The sequence below is a fragment of the Mya arenaria genome, chromosome 9 (genome assembly GCF_026914265.1).
Source record: "Mya arenaria isolate MELC-2E11 chromosome 9, ASM2691426v1".
NCBI classification, from domain to species: Eukaryota; Metazoa; Mollusca; class Bivalvia; order Myida; family Myidae; genus Mya; species Mya arenaria.
The window spans coordinates 53070243-53096614 of record NC_069130.1 but is presented as its reverse complement, the minus strand read 5'-3'; the positions used below and the strand labels follow the sequence as shown (position 1 = coordinate 53096614).

Genomic DNA, 26372 nt, shown 5'->3' with positions numbered 1-26372 from the left:
TATTTAATAAAGATGTTTCACGTGTAATGTCAAAAATATATTATTAGTTACATGTCAAGAATGGTCTAAAGAAATATTTATTTCTGTCGAATATAAATATCATCGCTTTATATATTAAGTAGTCAAGCATGAAATGCACGCGTGACCTGAGTTAAATAAAACCTCATACTAACGGGACAGACATTGGCGGCGCAAATGCACCGTTGATAACACCGGCAGAGCAAATAATGTAAATGTAAGCGAAACAATGAATTATTGCACCTTTAAGAGTTATGCTATGACAATATAGTACAATGAAATATAATGTATTATATCTATACGGTACACCTTTGTATTGTTGACGTAAACAATTATTAACCATTTGAGTTTTATGCAATGCATACATGCAAGTCAATTTAGATGACAAAACGTTTAATATAATATAACAATGATGCATGTCAGTGTCATTCTCGCGACAGTTTTCGTCAAATCGACATGAAAATTCACAATATTTCATTTCGATTTTTACACAGGTATGTATTCTAAATTCATTGATGCATTATTATATAGTTTAATTCTATTTTGTAAGCTGATCTAGATTGATGTTGCAACCCTATTATAGGTCTGGACTGTTTTTTGGGGGGATATGTTTAGAATGTTCATAAATTCTCTATTAATCTCATGTCTAAATGTTTTAGAATTAAGAAGATTCTTATAGAATTTGAATGAAAATTCTTGATAAATTGTAAATAATCTTCAAAAACATTCTTATTTTATATATAAGAGCAAACTTCTTTGATCTTGGGTCTTTGGATAAAATTTAAGTTTCTATAATTAAAAGTCAACCAGTACTAGAACAGTTCTAAAAATTTTGATTGAATAAAATGTGTCTTTGAGGATAACATTAACGCTTTTGTTGCATTTATTTTGCAAATGTTGTTGAACTTAAAAAGGTGCAATATTTATTGTGAATCAAACTATAAGGGCATTGGAACACCAGGATTAATGAAGAAATTTTGTGCACTTTTCGAGTTAAGACATTAAATTCTACTTATTCAATATAAGCATGACCTGAAAAATTATCTTTCGTAACACTGTAAGTATCATGTATACAGTTTGTTCCTGGTTCTCGAATACCTTTGATTTGGTATTAGTATCACGATCAAAAAATATTGAATACAAAAATCATTCAAAAACAATTCAAGTTCTTAATAACGAGCTGGACGAGTATACAGCATTAGGATTAGGATAACAGTTATTTTGCTGTCAGTAGGTCAGGGTCGATCAACGGTTCTGTTTACAACTTTCCTGGTGTTGCTGCCATCTATATTAAGCAAGAGTAAAAACGTTAAGGTTTTGGAAACTTAAGTACATTGCAGCAGATGAAATAAATTCCAAACCAATACAATTTATTTAAAGAAATAAATCCAAAGTGACACATACGAGTTTTAAATTTATGTTAATAATCACTGATGAAGGCTGTACCGAGGCATCTCTTTATTATCATGGAATGAAATAAGTTCAGCCTTTGGGGTGTCTCGTCTTTTATCCATTGTGACGTCATAGCCACGTGGCCTTCTCGCAAGGAATGCTGTGACATAAAGAATCACAACCAGTACGTCAATCGTAATGGCGATGTAAAGCATGAGGTTGTAGTCACTGCTGATGTCACGAAAGTATCCTGTAAAAGGTATAAACAAAATTTAGCTCGTTGTACTGACATACTTATGGCGTCGTTGTCGTCGGCGTTTGTGTCGGCGTCTTTATAGAAAAACTTCATAACTCGAACTTCGAGTATTTTAATGAATCTTTGTACACATGTTGCAAGATACTAATCGTGCATGCATGGCAGGTCTCATTACTCTGGTTGGTAGTTTTCAAGTAATTTCACTAAGGAAACTGGAACTAGAAAGCCGAGCGTCGCATTTGCGACGAAGCGTTATTGTAGATGTTGAAGATGTAAACGTAACATTGCACAATTCTTACTTGACAACACCCCTGAAGAAAAGTCAAGTGACAAGCAAAACCAGAATACCCATATTTCAAACTAATATATCTATGGCAGAGCTGTTTTAGGTCGTTACCTCTAAAGACGTTCTATTTTAAACTTAAAAACGACGTTGTACATATTGACTATGTTTAGCTTTCTTGAATGGTTAATACCTTTCGACTAAGTCAAATCTTTTTTCTTTTGCAGCATATAACGCAGAATTAAAGACGCAGATAGACTCAGATGTTTTGCAGCAGCGTTTGCAATTTGCTTACCCAAAAGAGGCCCCAACACGGCCGTCATCAATCCATTCATGGTAATGAGCGTCCCTGACGCCACCGAGATCAGCTCCTGTCGGACAATCTTTAGTCCAATCAGGGACGACGTCAAGACGCCACCGAGGGAGACACCAATGAGGGTGGACGCTAAGAAATACAGAGGCGCGCCGAAAGAGAGTAGAATTAGAAGGCTTCCGGCCAGACCAAACACCGCAACGACAATAAGCAAACATGAGTAGCTGAGTCCCGGAATCTGCTTCAGTAGGCCTGGAACTAAACCGGCTATTACGTTTACGCTGTTCACAACAACGAAAGCGTTCAGTCCGACCTCACGTGATAACCCGCGCCAGATAGCTATGTCAAGCTGTAACGTCAGGTAAGCGTTATTGACAGCCAATAGTAATCCCGTTCCTACCATATTGAGCACATTTTCTAGGAACAACACTTCTCGCATTTCGAGAACTACTTTCCGAGCAGCATTTACTATCTGTTGCCAATATAGAGCCCCTGATGCATAAATAGTATTCACCGCTTTCGGGCCGCATCTTGCATTGTCATTGTCACAAGTAGTGTCTGGGATTTCTGACGTCATTTTTCTAGGCTGGTTCCAATAAATGAGAACGGGTATAGTCCAAACATTAAGAAAGACACCACCTAGCACAAGAAATGTTCCCATGAGCCCGAAAGCCTCCACAAGACTGGGTAAAAGAAAGGGATAGAATACACCGGCAAGTCCGGTTCCTGTGCCAAGAATGCTAAGGCAGACGTGACGTTGTCGTCCTGTAAACGCTTGACTAATGGTCGTGATGCAAACGACGTATAATAAACTAATACCCAAACCTGAAATTTAAAATAAAGAATGTTACCACATGGATATAAATTGGTGTTTGTATTAAATATCACATGAAGGTCTATTTGTACAAATATCAAGTTTTACTTTGAGTACGTTTTTAATCAAATTCCTATCAAATTTCTTTACCATGTCCAACAGAGAAATTTCAACACGCCTTATTGAAAAATCCGTATCGTGATACTGTCGTTTTCTGATTCCGTATCATGCGAGTACCGTGTGTTATCTCTTAACTACTTTCACGTTGATAAAAATAGCGTGACCAAAAACAAACAACTGGTAAAACCAGTCAACTTTTAGATACGTTAAATTATCTAACTTTACACACGCTCCAGAAGCATGTAAAAATACAGGTTCTTAAAAAGACCGTGAGGATAAGCAAAACAGAGAACGCTCCCATTCCATCAGCTACTGGATAGCTGCTTCAGTGAGCCATTACGAAATCCATAAAGTGTTGCATTATCCATGTTATTATCAAAATTATGTGCAGCTCTTCAATACAAAGAAGAAGGCGAATTCGAGTCATCGATAGAAAAAATGATTGACTCACGAACTTCCCTCAATTCTGCATTTTATGAAAAAAATCCCACGAATGTTTCCTTTTTTTAAAATGATCGCGTTACGTCTACATGACATGAGGATAAGTGTATCCCGCAAAATAAGTATATTTTTTTTTGTTGTTTTTGTTATTTTGTGATGTGACATTAATTACTGTTCTGTTTAAAGCAATTTGTTAATTTGTAAACTATTTTGTTCTTATTTTGCTCATTAAAGTAAATTATGTAACTTCTGACTTCGTTTCGCTGTAGTTGCCTCCCTTGACTTCATTACACAAAACTACATAACACATTCGAATTCATTCGCGCATTTGACAGATGGCGGTTACTTTAAATTAAATTGAAACCGAAAATAAAAGGAATAATTAAATAGACAGGTATATAATAAATAGAAAATTACGATAAAAAGTTTTTCTGGTGACATGTATCACGTATCGTTCGGTGAGTAAACATGTCAACGTCTCGGCCCGCGGTATCAACGGCTATGTGTTTTCACACCGAATTCAACGTGATACAGGTCACCAGAAAATAGTCCTATCATAATATCCCCAAAGTATTACGACTTGTATTGCAAGGATTCGACAGCATGATACCTACAAGAAATATCGCAGAACCACGTTAAGAAGATCGTTAAAATAAGGCAGTGCGGCCGTATATTAGTTGTGCACTTATTAAGTAACGTGGCCTTAAACGCAATACAGTTGTAGTTTCTACTTCTAGTACATCATGGCACGTAAGATGCATTTGACCGTACACAAAGTCATATTACACAAATATTACGTTACTATATGTCGAACGCTGCACTATTTGTCGTAACGTATACACCAAATATTGAACGCTGCACTATTTGTCGTAACGTATACACCAAATATTGAACGCTGCACCATTTGTCGTAACGTATACACCAAATATTGAACGCTGCACCATTTGTCGTAACGTATACACCAAATATTGAACGCTGCACCATTTGTCGTAACGTATACACTAAAAATATTGAACGCTGCACCATTTGTCGTAACGTATACACCAAATATTGAACGCTGCACCATTTGTCGTAACGTATACACCAAATATTGAATGCTGCACCATTGTTCTTAAAATATACACCTTATTGAGTATTAAGTATTGCTGAAGAAGGTAGAAAGCGCCTTTTTAAAAAAACTTAACGTGTGTTGTAGTGTTGAATAGCACTGATTTCGGACCGATGTTTAAAATAGTTCACACATAACGCAGTTTTTTATGACAACTGTTGCAGCGATTTAGATGTAGTGCATTTTACATATGGTAATGTGACACAAACGTAACACAGATACACGAATATCGAAGAACATGCTTCACTTGGTACCTCCAACCAAAACGAGGCTGACGTACAGGTGCTCAAGACGTTTGGCGAAAAAGCTGCACGTTACGCCTATTGGAATCAAAATGGCGGCGATAACAGAAGATCGGAACAATCCTGTTCGACGAATTACGGCGCCGCTTACTATTCCTGGAAGATGAAAACATTTTTTTTTTCAGATATTAATATATCTTTATAATACGACTAAGGTCAACCCCGTTTTATTTGTTGGCGGGTGTCAACTCACTATACTGGATCATAGTAAGATCCTATTAAAACAATTCATGGAATCATGTTGTCTGGTTTATTGTCAAAGTTTAGTCTTAGCTGAGTCTATAATTTTAATGCGGGTCTACCGACTTCCTCAATCGTGAAATAACTCGTAAATGTGCAATCATTCTTTCAGATAATTTGCTTCCCGTCGCATCAATACATAAAATGCAAAACTCACTATGTTTTGGACTTGTAATCGTTCAAAATAGGTGACACAGAGCTAAACCAATTCGTTCAACATTCTGTTCACCACATGCTTATAATACAAAAATAAAAAGCGCAGTGCTTATTTAAATCAATATAAGACATTTAGCATTATTTAGGGACGTATCCATTAATGGAGCAATTGGTAAGAAAGCTTAAAAAGCCAGAATTACAAGATTAACCAACCTAGTGAGGTGACGAAGCCCATAAGGCCAGCTATTAGACCGGAAATAGCGGTGCGTCCCTGCTGGAAGTGAGCCTCAATGTCGAGAAAGATGGTGCCCATCGCGAATGAGATTCCGACGACGGTGCTGAACGCGAGGAATATGACAAACATCAGCCGCCATCGACCTGACCATTTACTGAAATATTAAAATTGTGTTTCTTTGCAATGATTTTTCACCGTGAAGATCTTCGCAATAGTATTGCTTTTTTGTATGTGTGTATTTATATTACAAAGAGTTCTAACCTCACATGTTTCGACATTATAATCGAAAATCGGCCCGGGCGGCAAAACTGATAATCGCTTAGTCATGCAAATAATCGAAAAATCCCTGTACAAATCTGTTACTTTATATAGTAACATAATTATGTATTAACCTTTTGTATGTGGGCATTTATATTACAGAGAGTTCTAAAGCCAATCGTTTCGACATTTCGAGCTTCATCAGTTTCACGTTACCTCGGTCGTTCGAAAAAGGAACACATTCTAGTTTATGTTAAACGTTATTTTGTTATAGTTATCGAAGCCAAGCTGTTCATAAATCGAGCGAATAATAAGAGGTGTTAATTCTTTACTCATTCGAGTTGCTTTCTCTCGTAACGGTTGTGGATTTTAATTTTATTCGAGATGCAAATAGTACTTTAAAATACTATATATTTGTTTCGGCGTTGTAAGGAAAGAAAAATAGATTTCAACTTAATATATGTATCTTTCAAACTATCTTGGAATTGAAAATAAAATATTATTATTTATGAAGATGTTTGAATTCCTAGTACATCACTACATTAAAGACTCATTCTTGATGTTGCAAATTTGAAATGGACACTATTGTTAAAACTTAAGATTAGTCCATGGGCGATTTTTTTCGCCTACGGGGCAAATAACACCGCATGGGCAAATTTGCCCCCTTTGTTATATGAACGCTTTTATATGGCAATTGAGGACAATGAACGTATTTGGTAAAGTGTCAATAGTTTGGATTGTACAAAGTACATTAGAAATAATAATAATAAAGCTACTATAACTTACCTATAATTAACACATATGTATTAATACCTCTCTTATTTTCTCAGCGATATTGTTTAACAATAATGTTGGGAAGCTTATAACTAAGTATGTGTGTCTTAAAACAAATTGTCATTCTGCTATAAAATACATACACTGTAAAAGTTTATTCCTTCTGTAAAAGATCGTTTGATTAATTGACTTTCTTTTATTTGAAAATGTATGAACCTTATGACGGATTCGATAGCTAAATTGTGTACAATTTAAAAAGGTAACTTAATTGTTTTCTTGCACTAATCCGTAGAATGTGGTAATCAACAAATGTTTAATTTCAACTCTTGAATATCACGGCCTCTAAACGCCAGCTCCACCACTTTACGGTGGTGCAAAGAAAAAGAGCTGTCGACACTTCCGTGGTGGAGCTGTGCCCTATGTTTACATGAACAAACGTGCGTATGATTTATATTTTATTTGATAATTTCATTTAACGGACATAATTCGAAAATCGGAGAATGTGATACTGTGTAAGAACACCTTTACTGTAGGCTGGGTACTATTTCGTTAATATTGTGCAAACCGTGGTGCCAGGAGATTTTCTCTCGAATCGGACTTGTGCATATTTTGAGATCTGATTGCATAGCAAGTACATTTTTGTGCTTACACATCCCGTAAGAACATTCTCACGTATGTAAACATAACTGTTATGTATAGTACCTATGCCGGAACACAACAAAACAGATAAGCACTTCTTAAAAAGAAAAAAATGCACATATTTATAAAAGTGGTGGCGCTGATGCCCTGGTGGTGGCGTTGTCGGATAGTGGTGGCGCTATCGCGTATGTTTTTGCGCTTGGAGTAATATAAAAAAAGTTAACGCTTTTAGAATGAATACAAAGGTTGCTATGTGTATCATTTATTGTTATGCTGGTTATGCAGACTTCTTGCGGAATCAGAACTCTACGCGAACTACATTAACCTTATTGAAACCTATTTGGAAAACAAACAGCTAGGCGCTGTTAATATTTCCATCGAACTATACGTATCTATCTGATAAACATAGCAACCTTTGTATTCATTCCAAAAGCGTTAAATTTTTATATCACTTCAAGCGCAAAACATACGCGATAGCGCTACCACTACTCGACAGCGCCACCACTAGGGCATCAGCGCCACCACTTTTATAAAAATGTGCATTTTTTTTTCTTTTTAAGAAGTGCTTATCAGTTTTGTTGTGTTCCGGCATAGGTACTATACATAACAGTTATGTTTGCATGCGTAGGAATGTTCTAACGGGGTGTGTTAGCACCGAAATGTACTTGCTATGCAATCAGATCTCAAAATATGCACAAGTCCGATTCGGGAGAAAAGCTCCTGGCACAACAGTTTGTACAATATTGAAACGAAATAGTAACCAGCTTACAGTAAAAGTGTTCTTACACGGTACCACATTCTCCGATTTTCTAAATATGTCCGTTAAATGAAATTATCAAATAAAATATAAATTATACTCACGTTTGTTCATGTAAACATAGGGCACAGCTCCACCACGGATGTGTCGACAGCTCTTTTTCTTTGCACCACAGTAAAGTGGTGGAACTTGCGTTCAGAGGCCATGAATATGCCGGAAAACGCTCCTACATGCATTGTAGAAAACTCGGGAGGATCATGCACCCGATCCCAGCTAGCAAGTCGGACCTACAATTTCTTTCCGGTCTAGCTACGCCCCTACGTTTAGATATACAGATTTCCCCTCACTGTGGTATTATTATGCACAATATTGTCCTACCTAGACTCCATTATATCCGTATGATATTGATAATTTTAACACGGTATTAAAATTGTTATTTAGAAGTGCTATTCGCAACGTTTTTGGTCGGAGTGCAAGAAGTCTATAGAGTAGAGGGCTTTGTTGTTATGAATAGAAAGATACACTCCTTGTCTCGTTATTAAATCAACAAACTAAATATCCTTCAACCTGTGCATAATATCGTTTTGTATTATGTATGTTTTTTGCAAAAGATATGAGCGTAATTTAAGCCAGTGTTTAATTTTTGTTGTTGAATTGCCAGCCCATCTTTTCAGACAGTATAAAATATATATAGTAATGAGATTGAAGTAGGATGTTTTTTATAATCAACCGCAGGCTATGAAGTGGTTTTGAAAATGCATAATTAAGATCTTCTTTACATTATGATAGTGATCTTAAGTTGGTAATTATAAATTATCCCTTTAGTCACGCTGTCATGATGGGTTGTATTACAATTGCGTTACACATCAATCTTAAAATTCATATTCACTGTGATATTTACATGGACTGAAACGATTATAAAAAAAATCATTGTACATTTTTTGCACGTGTGTAAAACATCACCACGTTCGTTCTTGTGTTCTTTCAATTTTTGACTTTTATGTTTTTAGGTAAATTGCGTAGACATCGCATATGCATGGACATTTCATATGAACTGGTTGGGCTAAACCGTTTTTAAAATTTCACATTCCATCTGACAAACACTCGTGTCACTTTGTTCAAAGATAAGTGAAAATGCTAATGCATTTTTTGTCTAATGTAAATGTGCTAAATGCTATTCAGCTATTTAGATCTCCAATTCAATGTATAAAGTGTGCCAATTGATAATTTTAAACTACTTGCGAGACATCATTCTTTTATTTTTTTTGAAACTCTATTATTGATTTCTAAAATATTTATGTGCAAAAACTGTGTTTCTGACAGTTTGTTTTTGTTAGTGTATTACTTAGAAAAATTAAACGTTCCTTCTTTGAATCTTCTTTTTCGAGGTAACTGTTTTACTTTCACAAAACAAAAATAAATAGTATGGCTTTGTATATCAACTACGAGTTTTGCACTGACTGCAGAGTTTAAAGATTATACTGCAGCCGCAATGACATCAAAGTTGCACGCCAACCAACTCCCCTGTCCAAACCTGTGCATTTTTAATTAGTTAGACTTTATATCTTGAACGTTTGTAGAAATATGAAATAGCAGTATTACGCCAACGAAGCTTCATTCGAAACAACTAAGCTAACGATTCAGTGCAGCTTCAAGTTCGTTACTAAATTCATGACTTTCGAAATATCAATGCATATATACATTGACCCGATAGTCAACCTATCTTAGGAAATGTATTATTAGGTGTTTAAGACAATTGTCATTGAAATAAGGGAGGGTCATATCAGGAACGATCGGAGATCGAAGACTACGGGGGCCCTGTAACGCCGCATAGCAGCATCGCCGCATGAACGTTTTTTCTCGTTTGTGCGGTGATTTTCAGCGCATAAGCATGGCGACCATGTTTATGCGACGACGCTCAACGCATAAAGCATAAATTGCTTATATGGGGCACAACTGTGCCCTTTTGCCACATATAGAGGATAACTTAACCATTTATTATAAAGCTAAAAAATAAAGTTCTAATATTCCAACAAAAACGATGGTAATGACGTTGATGATGATGATGATGATGATGATGATGATGATGATGATGATGATGATGATGATGGTGGTAATGGTGATGATGATGACGATGATGATGATGATAGTGATGATGATGTCCGTCCGTCCGTCCCGAAATCTTGTGACATGGGAGTGATGATGATGATGATGATGGTAGTGGTGATGATGATGACGATGATGATGATGATAATGATGATGATGATGATGATGATGATGATGATGATGATGCTAATACGGATGATGATGATGATGATGATGATGATGATGATAATGTTTGATATGATTTTACTTTTGCGTTTCATCTTTATTAATGATTGTTGGGATAAGAGTGATGTTTGTGCACATGAACTGGTTTAAATCCCCAGTAAATTTACGTTTTACGTACCGTTCCAAGGCGGTACCTAACAATTCTTGATAAACATACCTTGTTTGTTATATATAGTATGTATGCACTGTGCTGTTTGTGGAGTTTTGTGCTGTTCTTCTATGTTTCTTGTTTGTGATTTTATGTTCTTTGTCTTTGGCGTTTACCAAGTGCCATTAAACCGGGTTTATGTTTTAACTTTTTGCTACTGAGCTTGTTCTGCAGCTTTTTGCCTAAATATTGGTCTATTAAATCTTTGTCAGAATTTACGTCTCAAAAAGTCTAGTTCAAAGCTTGGTTAAGTGGACTCAAAAAACAAAGTCCGATCTTAATGAAACTTAATCAACCATTATTGTTCTATTATGAGTTTTTATGCGGTAAAGTGTGCCTTTTTGTCACATAAGAAAGTCCTGTTTATGCGTTAAAAATCACCGCATAAACGTGGTCGATTTCGTTTATGTGGCGATGCTGTTATGCGACGTTTACAGCGCCCAAGTATGAAGCTGTTAAACTGCAATTATTATCAATTAAGCTAGGTACTTGGTAAATGTGAATACATTTAGTTCAAACAATTAACCTAACATTCAAGTAAATCATCCATCGTTTCACATTCCAAACGAGTGAAATATATTTAAGTTATAAACTGGGTTACCGAGAGAATATATATGAACTTGCTTTTTTGAGCTCTCAACGATTACTAAATAGGCTTCTGCATGAGTCACTACAGTAGGCTAGACGTCATAAACAGATACATAATGGTATTTCATGAAATAATTTCGTATTGATAAGGTACTCAATTTTTGTAGCCATTATTGACTACAAGACGAGTTTTGCTTATTAATTCTCAGGGGTAAATAACTCTGTCATTATATTACATCCAGTACTCAGCTACAGAAAGAAAACTACAGAGACATTATTTCAGCAGCCTTACTTTGATCAAAAACACTTATTGAGAGACACAGGGCGGTTGTCCAACCAATTAGTGTTTTACGATATGTTTAATTAGGTGTGATTTGATGCATTGTCTTGTGACGTTGTGAGTCTCTCGTGTTATATTTGGTTGAATATGTTTATTTAAAGTGGATCTCTAACGAAATTTTAGACAACTTGATATGTCCCTGTAGTAACATTGTACTACTAACTCACTACAACAAGTTTACTTAATTATTAAGTACCGTGTGTTGTTACATGTAAGAATTACCGCGTATGAACAGTCAGGAACACAGAGACGTTTATGTTTAAACAGCTGTTCAAGATCGCGCACCCATACTTTAATCCCATGTCAAGAAGATGGTATATAAAACACATTTATCTCTAAAGTCATATTACCTTCAACTCAATTTGTATTCAAATTAAAAAATGAAGATCAGGAACCATAAGAAAAAAAAACAATACATAAATTACATGGACAAGGAAATATGGCTGACATCATTCAACACCGTTTAAGCAATGACAAAAAAACAATCATCGGCTTCATTTGCATTTATCCATTGAAACCTGTTTTTATAACTTACCCAAAATAGCTAAGGGGTAAATGATTTACAGTGTAAGTGTACTTTTCAACTGAAACAAGCTCGTATAACCGCTTTTGGACACTTTTTGTGAAGGCAATATTCTTGTCTATGATTTGAAATTGGAGACTGAAACTGACTTTTGTGTACCCGGTATCTGGTTAAATTATTATGAACGTTTACGGCAGTCATAAAGAAACTTAAATTAATTAAATATTAGATCCATTTTGTGGTCAGCCGTATCCGATGAAGAAGTTTTTTTTTACAAAAGTTTATATTTTTTTTTAGATTTTATTAATATGTTTTGTTGGTAAACTTAAGATATTACCCTATTCATGCTGAAATGTATTTAATTACTATAACGTTACGTTTAAATCTTAAAATTTATATTCACTATGATATTTACACGGATTTATGGATAAGAGTGCATAAGAATAGTCTACCTGCTCGTTATGAATATATTATTTTTTTTTCATTTTAAGTTGTCTACTTTACGTAGGATTCTATTGATCATAATGTTATATTTCTATTTTCAAATGAAACATAAAATTGTCTGTTAATGGACACCTGTCATACTTGACCATTAACCTATTTTATCACTTATACGGTTAGTGTGTAGTCATTTATTCGTTGATTGAGCATGAATCATTGATAAGCCGATTCGATGCGGACAGGGCAACAGGGATCCGGTGGCTACTTGATACCTTTTTATGACGAAGTAAACATGCTAGTATATTTGTTAGCAGTAGCGTACTACTCCAACTATGTTCGTCGCAAAAGTCATGTTAAGAAATACTTATATTGTTTTATGAACGTTTGTGTGGGTCAGTAAAGAGACAACTTGTAGTCTTATTGGGTTAGTAGCACTGACATTTGCAAATCATTATCAAAGAAACATCATCCGAACACTTACACTAAAATCTGAAAAGACCATCAAAGAAATGATCGTTTCACTCATTAGAAGAAAGAAGCAATACGATCATGCTCTGTAGACTACGTACACGCAAGAAGCTATATGTGTACCATAGGCAAAAGGTCTGCTTTAGGATATCTACAAAATAAAGGGGACAAGATATTATAAAAATATAACCCGAGCAGAATATATGTTTTGTTTTGCACAATAGCTTCTAATCACTCCAGTAAAATTTCATCATGTTTTGCAGTAATATTGGGGATTTTGCGCAGATATGCATTGTGACAGACATACATGGGCTAGAATATTTTGAAAGAAAATATTTACTTACCAAGACGGGGATATAATTAGGATGGTGTCGAATATTATTGGGGCTGGTCTGGCTAAATGTTCAGAAACACTTGAAAGTTTGTAATTATGGTCAGCGCCCGCCTGCGCTTTGGTTATGAGCTATCAGCCAAAAACACGAAAGCCAAAATAACTTAAATACTTTCATTGTCCGATGAGTTGACAACGACATTTTGGTTGATTCGATAACGGTATGGTAATTCGTATTATTATTCATTCAAATATATACCGCTAACAAACAGATTGATATTTATGTATTGAAAGAAAACGCAAGTGTCAAGTGTTAATACCCTGCAGTATATATTTTTATACCCTGAAATAAAATGAGTACTATTTCAACAGCAGCTTATTTCATATCGAAAAGAAGACAGTTTAGTATTTGTTAATATTTTCTAAACATCTTCAGCTTTTCAGGTGTCTCATTTTCTCACCACTGTGACGTCATTTCCACGTGGCCACCTCGTAACGAATGCTATGCTGTATTAAAAGAATCACAGTTAGTACGTGAAGATTGATGGTGATGTAAAGCACGAGGTTGTAGTCATCGGTGATGTCACGTAGGTACCCTGTTAAAGGTATTAACACATTTTAGCTTGTTGTATTATCATGTCGTTGTCGTCGGCGTTTTTTTCGCTTGGTACACATGTTGTCAGATACTAAACGATCATGCATGGCAGGGCTCATTTCTCTGGTTTTGATAGTCTTCGTGTCTTGTCCCATAGTTAACTTGAACAAGAAAGCGCAATGGTAAAAAATGTTAAGATATACACGTAACATTGTTAAATCCTATCCTAATAAATCCTACTTGAAAACGTTATTGAAGAGAATACAGGTGAAATGCGAAACCATATTACGCACCATCGCTATATATTTTCATTAACACTTCATTCCTTAACGATGGTTGTTGTTTATCAATTTCATATTATTTCTGTATAAAGTGCAATGGCATTTCACATCGAAATCGCGTACTTCTGTCCTGTTATTGGGCGCAATAATACTAATGGGCGGGGCATATTTACTACGATTTTTTTTTCAATGAAATCGTAGTAAAATTATTGGCAAAACTGTAATTTGCAGTAAAGCAGTTAAAACAAAATAAGCAACGATAAATCAATTGATTTTAATGTAGATGATTTCATGATGGCTGGAACAGTTGTAGAAATATTAAATAACAATGATGACGACTTATTTCGGAATTTGGAATTGACATTTGGTAAAAATAAAGCTGACAACTTATTTCGGAATTTGGAATTGACATTTGGTAAAAAATAAAGCATCTGACAAAACATGAAATCGAGGAAATGAATCATAACATATTGTAGTACACCCAGCAACTTCCAGAAGAAAAAGCTCAGTTCAACACCAAGTCTTTTCGCGTCCTCTGGCTTTCCTTCCGCGAAAGTTCACGTTACCCGACCCACCGCCACTATCGTTTCCACAGAGACATTTCATCCTCATTAAATGTTTACTTCCAAAGAAATCACAATGCACTTGCTGATTTGTCCAACACCGTATTCCAACATGATTCATACACCAACTGATTCTTCAGAATAATGCACAACAAGTAAATTGACTGGAATTTCTCTCCAATTTGAAAACTCGTGATTTAACAAACGCTAGTATCGCGTATCACGCGAGATATAATGAGAACTTTGTAGGTGGCGATATTTTTGTTGTTTTCTTGTCATGTTAATTTTTCATAACTCAATTTGTATATTTGTATAAAATTATATTACGATAGCTGTTCTAATTGACCCACGGTTGAGAACAACAAGAGAAAGAAAAAAGAGAAAATACACTTGAATAATCTATTTATTTTAGCAGAAATGTAGATTTAAAGCAATGTAAATATAAGCATTAAAATTCGTCAAGCGAATTTTAATCCTTAATAATGCAATTGGCCAGCTTATATTCAAGAAGGTCCAATTGTTTATATATTGTATAACATCTATATATCAAACCCGAATCGCTGAATTGCTGTTAGACCAATGTGGCGGCATCATGTTCACTGCTAAGTTTGAGAAATATTTTTTGGCAGAGCTGTTTTCAGGTCGTTACCTCAATGTATTTTTAATTAATTACGACGTAGTACATAATCACTAGTTTAACATCTGGTTCATACCGGGTAACTTAGTCAAAGATCTGGGGAGAGCGGGGTGCAGCATATAGCACAAAATACAAGACAATGATGGATTAAGCGGGTTTGCAGTAGCGTTTTCATGTTTTGCCTATCCAAAAGAGGTCCAAACGTGAACATCAGCAATCCAATCATGGAAATAAGCGTCCCTGACGCAGCCGATATCAGACCCTGTCGGACAATCTTTAGTCTAATCAGGGACGACGTCAAGACGCCACCGAAGGAGACACCAATTAGGGCAGACGATAGGAAATACAGAGGCTCGCCGGAAGAGAGTAGATTTAAGACGTTTCCGGTCAGACCAAATACCGCAACTGTGATAAGTAAACATGAGTAGCTGAGTCCTGGATTCTGCATCAGTAGGGCGGGAACCAAACCGGATATAACGTTTACGCTGTTCACGACAACGAAGGCGTTCAAACCCTCCTCACGCGACAACCCTCGCCAGGTAGCTATGTAAAGCTGGAATGTCAGGTATGCGTTAATTACACCCGAAAGCAATCCCGTTCCTACCATATTTAGCACATTTTCTAGGAAACACACCCCTCGCATTTCAAGAACTATTTTCCGAGCAGCATTCACTACATGTTGCCAATATAGAGCCCCTGATGTAAAACTTGTATTCACCGCTTTCTTGTCGCTTTTTCAAATGTCAATGTCAGTAACTTTGTCTGGAAATTCTGATGTCCTTTTTCTAGGCTGTTTCCAATAAATGAGAATGGGTATAATCCACACATTAAGAAAGACACCACCTAGCTAAAGAAATGTTCCCATGAGCCCGAAAGCCTCGACAAGTCTAGGCAACAGAAAGGGGTAGAACACACCGGCAAGCCCGGTTCCGGTGCTGAGGATGCTAAGGCAGACGTGACGTTGACGTTCGGTAAACGCTTGACTGATAGTCGTGATGCAGACGACATATCATAGAATGATACCCGAAACTAAAATGAAAGAAAACTTGGTACACCATGGAACTTAATTAATACATATATTCAGTACATCGTGGAGATTAATTTGTACATGTAGTAAGTATAACATGGGGATTTATTGGTAAATGCTTTAAATATAACATGCATTTTAATTGGTGCATATATAAGTACAGCATGGAGATTAATTTGTACATATATTAAATATAACATGGCGATGTATTGGTACATGTATTAAGTATAACATTGATATTTATTGGTACATGTATGAAGTATAGCATGGTAATTAATTGGTACATGTATTAAGTACAACATGGTGAATAATCGGTACATGTATGAAGTATTGCATGGAGATTATTGGTACATGTATTAAGTATAGCATAGAGATTAATTGGTACATGCATTAAGTACAACATGGAGCTTTATTGGTAAATGTATTAAGTACAACATGGAGATTAATTGGTACATGTATAAAGTACAACATGGAGATTAACTGGTACATGTATTAAGTACAACATGGGGATTTATTAGTACATGTATTAGGTACAACAAGGAGATTAATTGATACATTTATTAAGTACAACATGGAGATTAATTGATACATGTATTAAGTACAACATGGAGATTGACTAGTACATGTATTAAGTACAACATGGGGATTTATTAGTACATGTATTAGGTACAACAAGGAGATTAATTGATACATTTATTAAGTACAACATGGAGATTAATTGATACATGTATAAAGTACAACATGGATATTAACTGGTACATGTATTAAGTACAACATGGGGATTTATTAGTACATGTATTAGGTACAACAAGGAGATTAATTGATGCATTTATTAAGTACAACATGGAGTTTATTGGTACATGCATTAAGTACAACATGGAGATTGACTAGTACATGTATTACGTACAACATCGAGATTAATTGGTACAAGTATTAAGTACAACATGGAGATCAATTGGTACATGTATTAAGTATAACATGAAGATTTATTGGTACATTTATTATGTACAACATGGATATTAATTGGTGCATGTATTAAGTACAGCATGGAGATTAATTGGTTCATTTATTATGTACAACATGGAGAATAATTGGTACATGTATTAAGTACATCATGGAGATTAATTGATACATGTATTAAGTACAACATGGAGATTCATTGGTACGTGTATTTAATATAACATGGAGATTTATTGGTACATGTATTAAGTATTGCATGGAGATTTATTGGTACATATATTAAGTACAACATGGAGATTCATTGATACATTTATTAAGTATTGCATGGAGATTTATTGGTACATGTATGAAGTATTACATGGAGATTTATTGGTACATGTATTAAGTATAGCATGGAGATTTATTGGTGCATGTATTAAGTACAACATGGTGATTTATTGGTACATGTATGAAATATAGCATTGAGATTTATTGGTACATGTATTAAGTACAACATAGTGATTAATTGGTACATTTATTAAGTATAGCATGGACATTAATTGGTACATGTATTAAGTATTACATGGAGATTTATTGGTACATGTATTAAGTATAGCATGGAGATTTATTGGTGCATGTATTAAGTACAACATGGTGATTAATTGGTACATTTATTAAGTATAGCATGGACATTAATTAGTACATGTATTAAATATAGCATGTACTTTAATTGGTACATGTATGAAGTATAGCATGGCGATTAATGCGAAAATGCATGAAGTATAGCATGTAGATTAATTAGTACATGATTGTATGAAGTTTAGCATGTACTTTAATTGGTACATGTATGATGTATAGCATGGCGATTAATGCCAACATGTATGAAGCATAGCATGGACATTAATTGGTACATGTATGAAGTATAGCATTGCGATTAATGCCAACATGCATGAAGTATAGCATGGAGATTAATTAGTACATGATTGTATGAAGTTTAGCATGTACATTAATTGGTACATGTATTAAGTATAGCATGGACATTAATTAGTACATGTATTAAATATAGCATGTACTTTAATTGGTACATGTATGAAGTATAGCATGGCGATTAATGCGAACATGTATGAAGCATAGCATTGACATTAATTGGTACATGTATGAAGTATAGCATGGACTTTAATTTGTTCATGTATTTAGTAAATCATGTAGATTATTTGGTACATGTTTCATGTATATCATGGAGATTACTTGGTTCTTGTATTAAGTTTACAATGGAGATTAACTGGTTTAAGTATTAAGTATATCATGGCTATTAATTGGTACATGTATCTTATACAGCTTTATATTAGGTTTATGAATTTCGATTTGCATTCCATTCCGTTTTTTTTTTAAATTTAAAACATAACATGTGGTGTAGCGTTGAATAGCACTGATGCGGGGCTGATTTTAAAAATAGTTCACATATAATACATTTTTTTGCCAAATAATATTGGCGTTTTACATATAGTGCATTTTACACATGTTACCGTTACAAAGTAAACAACGAGATGCAAATACACCAATATCGAAGGAAATTCTCTCCAACCAGAACGAGACTGACAAACAGGTTGGCAAAAAAGCTGCCTATTGGAATCAAAATGGCGGCGATAACAGAAGATCGGAACAATCCCATTCGACGAATTAAGGCGCCGCTTACTCACCCTGGAAGATGAAAACAGTTGTTTTTTCTGAAATTAATACATATCTAAGGACTGGTATAACTTTTGTAATACAACTATGGTTACCCCCTTCATATTTGTTACGGCTCTCCACGCGCTAAACTGGATCAAAGTAAGTCTTAATATAAGATACTTCTGGGAATACTGTTGTCTCCTTTATTGTAAATGTTCGGTCAAAGCTGAGTTTATAAAGTTAATGCAGATCTACTGACTTCCTCCTGTGTGAAGTTACTCGTGTATGTGCAAATATTTTTAAGATAATTTGCTTCCCCTCGCATTAATAAATAACATGCAAAATTGTTTGTGTTTTGGATGTGTAACAATTCAAAATAGGTGACACAGTGCTTAAACATCACATTAAAGCAGTCCCACAAACATTATTATACAAAAATAAAATGTACAGTGCTTTTTTTAATGAATTTAAAAACTTAAGCAATGCCATACGCATAAAAGCATAAAGATACATTAATGGAATAATTGGTAGAAAGCTTAATATAGTAGGAGATACTGGATAAACGAACTTAGTGAGGTGACGACGCCCATGAGGCCCGCACATAGACCTGAAGTAGCCGTGCATCCCCGCTGAAAGTGAGCCTCAAAGTCGAGATATAGGGTGCTGATTGAATATGAGATACCGACGCTAGCGGAGTCTGCGAGAAATATGAAACACATCATTCGCCATCGACCTGACCATTTACTGTAATATTGAATTGTGTTTCATTCCAAAGAGTAATCGCCGTGCAGGTCTTCATAATAATATAACACTTTTGAATTTTGGCTTTTATACTACAAGGCATTTTAACCTCACATGATTCGACATTCGATGGGTTCGAGCTTCATCATTTTCACATTCTCTTAGTCTCTCAAAACAAAAAACACATTCTAGTTTATCTCAAACGTTATAATGTTATAATTTTCGAAGCCAAGCTAATCAAAAGTAGAGCGAATAACAAAATGTGTTATTTTTTTCAATCATTCGAGTTGTAAAATATGTTTCTCTCTAAAACCCTCGTTGAGGATTTTATTTTAATTTCAGATTTAAATATTACTGTGAAATATTATATATGATTTGGAGGTACCTTGTTAGGAAAGAAACATATAATACAAATTATAATGTATTTCCAAAGTATCTTGGAATTGAAAATGAAATATTATTATTGATAAATAATTTATTCTTACAGTGTTTAAAGTCCTAGTGCGTCATTACTTTAAAGAACCACTCTTAATTCTGTAAATTTGAAATGGACACTATTGTTGAAAGTTGGATTTGTCCATCGACAACTGTATAAAACAATCTAATGAGGATAATGCACCTGAGCCCCCTTAGCAAGTTTGGCCTACAAGTTCATTGTGGTCTAGCTACGCCCCTATATTTAAAAACATAGATTCCAAATCAATATGATATTATTATGCATAATACTGTCTTACCTACTCTCCATTATCTCCGTATAATATTGATAATTTTAACACGGTATTAGATGTGTCATTTAGAAGTGCTATACGCAAAACATTTGGTCGAATTGCAAGATGTCAAAGATTTGAGCACATTATAAAGGGGCAAGACACCAGATAGTCCAAAAAACGGCAAATACAGTATTTCCTCAAAACAAGCCTAGAAATGTCCAAGCGAGCTAGTAAGAGGCCGGTAATAATCATTTTACATGGTTAACAGAATAAAAGCAACAATCGTGTTGCTGTCACATCTGTGTTTCCTCGTTTAAAGCTGCACTCTCACAGCTTTAACGTTTTGACCTTTTTTATTTTTTGTATTGGACTGGATTCGGAAACTAATGTTTTATGGCTAAATGCGTTATTACCGGTTTAAGAAAAATGCACAAAACATCAATTTTTGAACTTAGATATGAAAATCTGCGATCTGATTTTTGTCAGCAGTCATAAATAACTGGTGTTCATGCATTTTCGCATAAATTGGCACGTTCCAAAACAAAACAAAAAATGTGACAAAATGCTAAATCTGTGATTGTACAGCTTTAAAATATCGTATAATGGTTTCCCAGATTAAGTCAGATCTGTTTATAAGTCCAGATATATATACCAACGTAATTTTTAAACTATTTATCTGGTGGACATCCCTAGTAAATTTCGAATTGGACAAATTCGTCAAAAATGCGCGCAAGATGCATGTGTCGTAAGCGATATGATACAAAGTAAGATTCGATATGTTGTACAAAATGATGTGAATTTTATGTTAGTTTTTGACAATTTTCATTTTTTCTTGCAACTTTATCATATGGTGTCTAGTCCCTTTAACGTTGGTATGAATAACAAGATAAACTCTTTGTTGCGTTAATAAATTACCATACTGAATATCGTGAGACGCGCTGCGCCCTGTGCATAATATCTGTTTGTACTATAGTTTTGTCTAAAAGAGACATGAGCGTAATTTAATGTAGTGTTGTTGTTTTTTTCTTTTGTTTATTTGTCTGTCTATCTTTTCAGATAGTTCAAACGATGTGAACTAGATAGTGGCTTTTGTATCAAAGTATTTAGTTATTTTTTAGTTAAGTCAACAGTATGCAATTACGTGGCTTTGTTTAGAAATAGGTAATATTTTCTTTACATTTTATTAATAAGTTTTTGATGATAAACTTAAATTATAACTTTAGCCATGCTGACATGATGTATAGTATTACAAGATCGTTATATTTAAGTCTTAAAATTATTTTTCACTTTTAAATGAATTGATGCATAAGCATGCATTAAAATAACCTAAATACTCGTCATGAACAAAATGTTACATTTATTCTTCATTTTTTATATGAGCGCTTATACCTAGGACATATATAGACAATACTGTTACGCCTTTAATGAAAAGTGATTTGTTTTAATGTTACTTGACCATTATAATATTGTATCATTTAAGCGGTGTGCATGTGTGTGTGGTGATTTATTCGGTGATTGGGCTTGACCCACTGATGCGAAAAGAGCAACAGGGTTCCGGTGGCAACTTCATGGTACCTTTGTCTGACGAAGTGACCATGTTAGTCTAATTGTTCCCAGTAGCGTACTACTATAATTATGTTAGTCGCAAAGGTCATGTTAAAGAATAAATTCATCAGAACTACATTCCCTGCAAGACGTTGTTTCATGAGCTGTTGTGCAATTGAAATATGCAAAGAAACGATTTGTAGTCTTATTAGCTCAGTAGCACTGACACTTGCAAATTAGTATTAAAGAATCATCATGCGAACACTAACACCTCAATCTGAAACGACCATCAAAGAATTGACTGTTTCACTTAATAGAACAAAGAATAAAAACGACCATGCTATCTAGAGTACGTACAAACAAGAAGCTATATGTGCACTATGTGTAAGAAAACTGCTTTAGGTTATAATAGAAAAGCAAACGGCCATAAAACTATAAACACGTTACCCGAACAGAAATATAGATGTTTTCGAACAAATATGCTAGGCTCTAATCACAGCAATAAAATGTCATCATTTTTTCAGTTATATTTCAGTCTTTGCGCATACATGTATATGCATTGTGACAAACAATCAAATGGCTAGAATATCTAGAAGGTCTACCAACCAATACGGAGATATAATTAGGATGTTGTCGAATATAATTCGGGCTGGTCTTGTTAAATGTTAAAGAAACACTTGCAGACAACCCATTACGCTATCCCATTTTGTTATTTTAGGGAGCGTCCTCGTGCGCCTTGGTTTTGAGCTCTGAGCCAAACAGGTAAGCAAAAACAACTTAAATTAGTTCATTGTTCGATGTTCGATAATTTTACAACGATATTTTGGTTGATACTGCTATTAAACTGATTGACATCAATGCATTGAAAGAAAACGCAAGTGTCAAGTGACACTGAACACTTTCGATTCTGAGCGTGGTACCACGACAATTTAAATTCCTTGTTTTTAGGTTGTTTTACAATACATGAGTCAAAAGTCAAACTGCAAGAGATCATGCTTCTTCTTTTCCTTAAAGAAATTTGGAGCACCAGACTTGGACATGTGTTATAAATGCCAGTGTTTAATACCCTGGAGTATTTTACTGGTATGCTTTTATTGTTAAAACAATAATCCAGATTCTAGAAGTCGATATAGGGTAACAGTTCAATGTCGTTTAGATTAATTTAAAAAGGAAACTTTTTCAGATTTGTTTTCAATTCTATAAAGTTCTATCATTGAACGTCTTCTTCCAACGATCAGATCTAGGCATACTCATTGGGGTATGCTTGATTTAAAACAAGTTGGTGTAATCTAAATACTAGATTTAGATCCAGGACCCAGGGATGATGATCTATTTAGATATAAGAATTCTGATGATAAAGTTCCTCGGTCACCAATCTGGGTACCTTTTCCGGAAAATTGCTCAATTAGAATGTATGCAGAAACAGTACGTTGATATGTACAGTTTGTGGATTATTAAAAACCAAGAAACGGTAAAAAAAATAAAGTTGGGTCTCGTTTGAAATTATTTTCCGAGGCTCGACAATGTACGATATCACCCTCACATCTGATGTGCTTTTTCATTTAAGGCAATGTCATAGTTTGAACGTTTCAATTCATAAACCCTATATGTTCATAGATATGTTACTAATCAATCCCAGTTTATAACAAGTGATCAGTATTAGACAGTCAGACATCAGTAGGTGGCAATATCGACAGCACTAAACAGCAGGTATGTTTTTTTATAAAATGACTTAATATAGTTTCCTAAATCATGATTATTATTTGTATGAACTATTGAGTCAAGGAATAATATTTTTTGCAAATTCGTTTCCCTATTCCAGATAACAGATTGATCTACTCTGGGAGGAAACTGTCGAAGGAGGAGAGGGGCGTTTAAGATATTTTAAAGGAAGATGTCATCTTTACGTGTGGCGTGTGGTTGAACTGTTCGTGTCCAGTGACCATCCTCTAAATAGACTGTTTGGATTTTCACCAAACGTCTTCTTCTTGCTCCAGTTGCTGCTCACTATTTCAGTAGAAGATCAGGATTTCCTGTGGCTTGTATTGGCTGTTGATCTTCGAATGTCGCTGAAATTCCTATAGGATTAAAGGGTTTTATCAAATTATTTATCCGGTTTGCAATGATTATAGAGGAACATAAGTAAAAGAAAGATCAAGCGGTGAAAAAATATGATAAAATAACAGTTGTAGTTGACAAATGAGTTCTAATGATTTTGAGCAAGTAGGCTGACTTGTGTGCGTTATTTCGTTTAGATCGCTCATACTAGAAAAAAATTAAAATTATGCAAAACTGAATGATAACAAATATATTATATAATTAATAATTTAACACGGTATTAACAGACCATGCGCGACAACGAAGGATACAGTTTTATTGATCTTTAACATAAATTGAGGTTTAAATGGATATTAAACCTGTACGAATAAATATACTCAGTTCAAGTGTTGTTCCACCCATCTTTTTTTAATGCAATAAAACTGTAAAATTGCTATGTGACGCTTTTTGTTTTCTGTATGGCCATGATCTTGCGCTGTGTTTTTATTGCATTATTCTGACCTCAACTGACGGTTGACCCTCGCCTCTGCCTTGTACTTTTGTTTTTCTACTTCAGAATCTGAGGCCAGGGTATAAAATTTTATATTCGTTCATAAGGCGACTGCCTAGTAGTAAAGAGTCCTCCAAACGGATTGTTATTTCTCCCACCTTAGATAAGTAGATCCAATAATTTAACCATGCTAGAAATTCTAATCTTGCCCACGGGCGAATATAAAATGCCCGTATGGAACTCTTTTTAATGGTCATCACATTGTAATTACCTCCCTTGTTGAAGACTGTTGTCTGTAGCATCATAGACACATTGTCTTGTGGCAATATTTAGAATGCTAATAAAGTATTTCTCGCTTCAAATGTCACCATAAAACAGTTTTCAAGCACCTTTCAAGAAATAATGCTTAACTTTCCTTAGAACTATTTAAAGGCCGATTTGACTATTAACATAATCTGAATCACTGCGCGCATATCCATGACAACCACGAATTATCGCATATCCATACTCAATTATATTCACTAAGCACAAAAGAGTACCAGCAAAAAATACATTTTTACCTTATTTTGTTTAACTGAGGTGGGAGAAAAGGCATCTTCCATAGCCGCTCGTGTAAGATAAGTTCATCCCGACCCTCGCGCAAGGTGTTTTGAGGAAACTCGGTAAACACCCTACGCTCGGGTCGGAATAAACCTATCTTACACTCTCGACCATGGAAGATACTTATAGTCTCCCCCATTCATGGGGAGACATATAGATTTGTCATATCCGTCAGTCTCTACGTCACACTTCGTTTCCGCTCAATAACTAGAGAACACTTAAACCCAGGAACTTCATACTTGGTATGCTGGTTGGTCATGCCAAGTACATGACCAATCTTGATTTTGTGATCAATAGGTCAAAGGTCAAGGTCGCGGTACACTTGAGTTGAAAAAAACGGTTTCCGCTAAATAACTAAAGAATCTTTTGGTTCAGGAACTTCACACTTGGTATTCTAGTTGTTCATGACTAGTAGATGACTCCTATTGATTTTAAGATCAAAAGATCAAAGGTCAAGGTCGCGGTTACCTTCAGGTAAAATCGATATGTTGACGGTGACCTTAAGCTTAAAATGGTTTCTGCTCAAAAACTAAAGAACCCTTGTACCCAGGAACTTCATATTTGGTACGCTAGTTAGTATTGACTAGTAGATGACTCTGATTTTGAGATCAGTAGGTCAGAGGTCAAGGTCATCGTGACATTGAGGTGAAGAAACGGATTCCGCTCAATAACTAAAGAACGCTTGCATCAAGAAACTTTATACTTGGTATGCTAGTTGGTCATGACTTTGAGATGAAACATATTTATTTTGTCATCAGTAGGTCACAGGTCAAGGTCGCCGTACCTTGAGGTGAAGATAAAAATGGCAACTTCAAAGAATATGTTGTAATTCCAAAACATTACAGCTACCATAACATCACATATGCAGTCGTCAGCTGCCCACAAACCATCTGTGATGATTGCATACTCCAGATTGAAATAAAACTAAATGGTACTCCTGACATCCATCTATCACACATAGTCTTAATATTCATAGGACCACTGATCTCATGCAGTAGATGTTCACTATTAAATAAGGGTGAAGAAACCAAACTTCACTGTTTGTTCGTCTCCAGTCCAAAATTACAAATTTCATGTCCATCATTTTTATTAGCTACGACCACACAATAGGGGAAACAAGCGCTTATTCAAAAAAGCAATCTCTAGTTTTTTGTCTGTGATTGCAATGAACTAACTGTACTTGTGAATTAACCAAACTTGCATCGGCATATGAAACCCTCTATTTCCTGTTCTTTGCAA

General features: G+C 35.0%; 1 protein-coding gene across 2 annotated transcripts; it reads right to left on the bottom strand.

Moving 5' to 3' along the window:
• Positions 1–825: 825 nt before the first annotated feature.
• LOC128203740 (monocarboxylate transporter 6-like) lies at positions 826–8607 on the bottom strand. 2 transcript variants are annotated; one of them, XM_052905268.1, is made up of 6 exons: positions 8485–8607; positions 5657–5832; positions 5000–5143; positions 2245–3087; positions 1423–1660; positions 826–1303 (listed from the first exon to the last, which is right to left on the bottom strand). In XM_052905268.1, exons 1-5 carry the CDS (start codon positions 8493–8495, stop codon positions 1446–1448), a joined length of 1389 nt encoding a protein of 462 aa, XP_052761228.1. In that variant the 5' UTR covers positions 8496–8607; the 3' UTR covers positions 826–1303; positions 1423–1445. The 2 variants fall into 2 exon arrangements, with proteins under 2 accessions (XP_052761228.1, XP_052761227.1); XM_052905267.1 differs by having other exon boundaries at positions 827–1303; positions 1465–1660.
• Between the last annotated feature and the right edge of the window lie 17765 nt (positions 8608–26372).

What these genes read in the sequence shown, in the direction of transcription:
- LOC128203740 (XM_052905267.1), bottom strand. An exon ending in CGTGTTGGGGCCTCTTTTGG is followed by an intron (nt 1,661 to 2,244) that starts GTAAGCAAATTG and finishes TACCTTTTACAG; the next exon opens with GATACTTTCGTGACATCAGC. An exon ending in GATAATAAAGAGATGCCTCG is followed by an intron (nt 1,304 to 1,464) that starts GTACAGCCTTCA and finishes TGCTTAATATAG; the next exon opens with ATGGCAGCAACACCAGGAAA.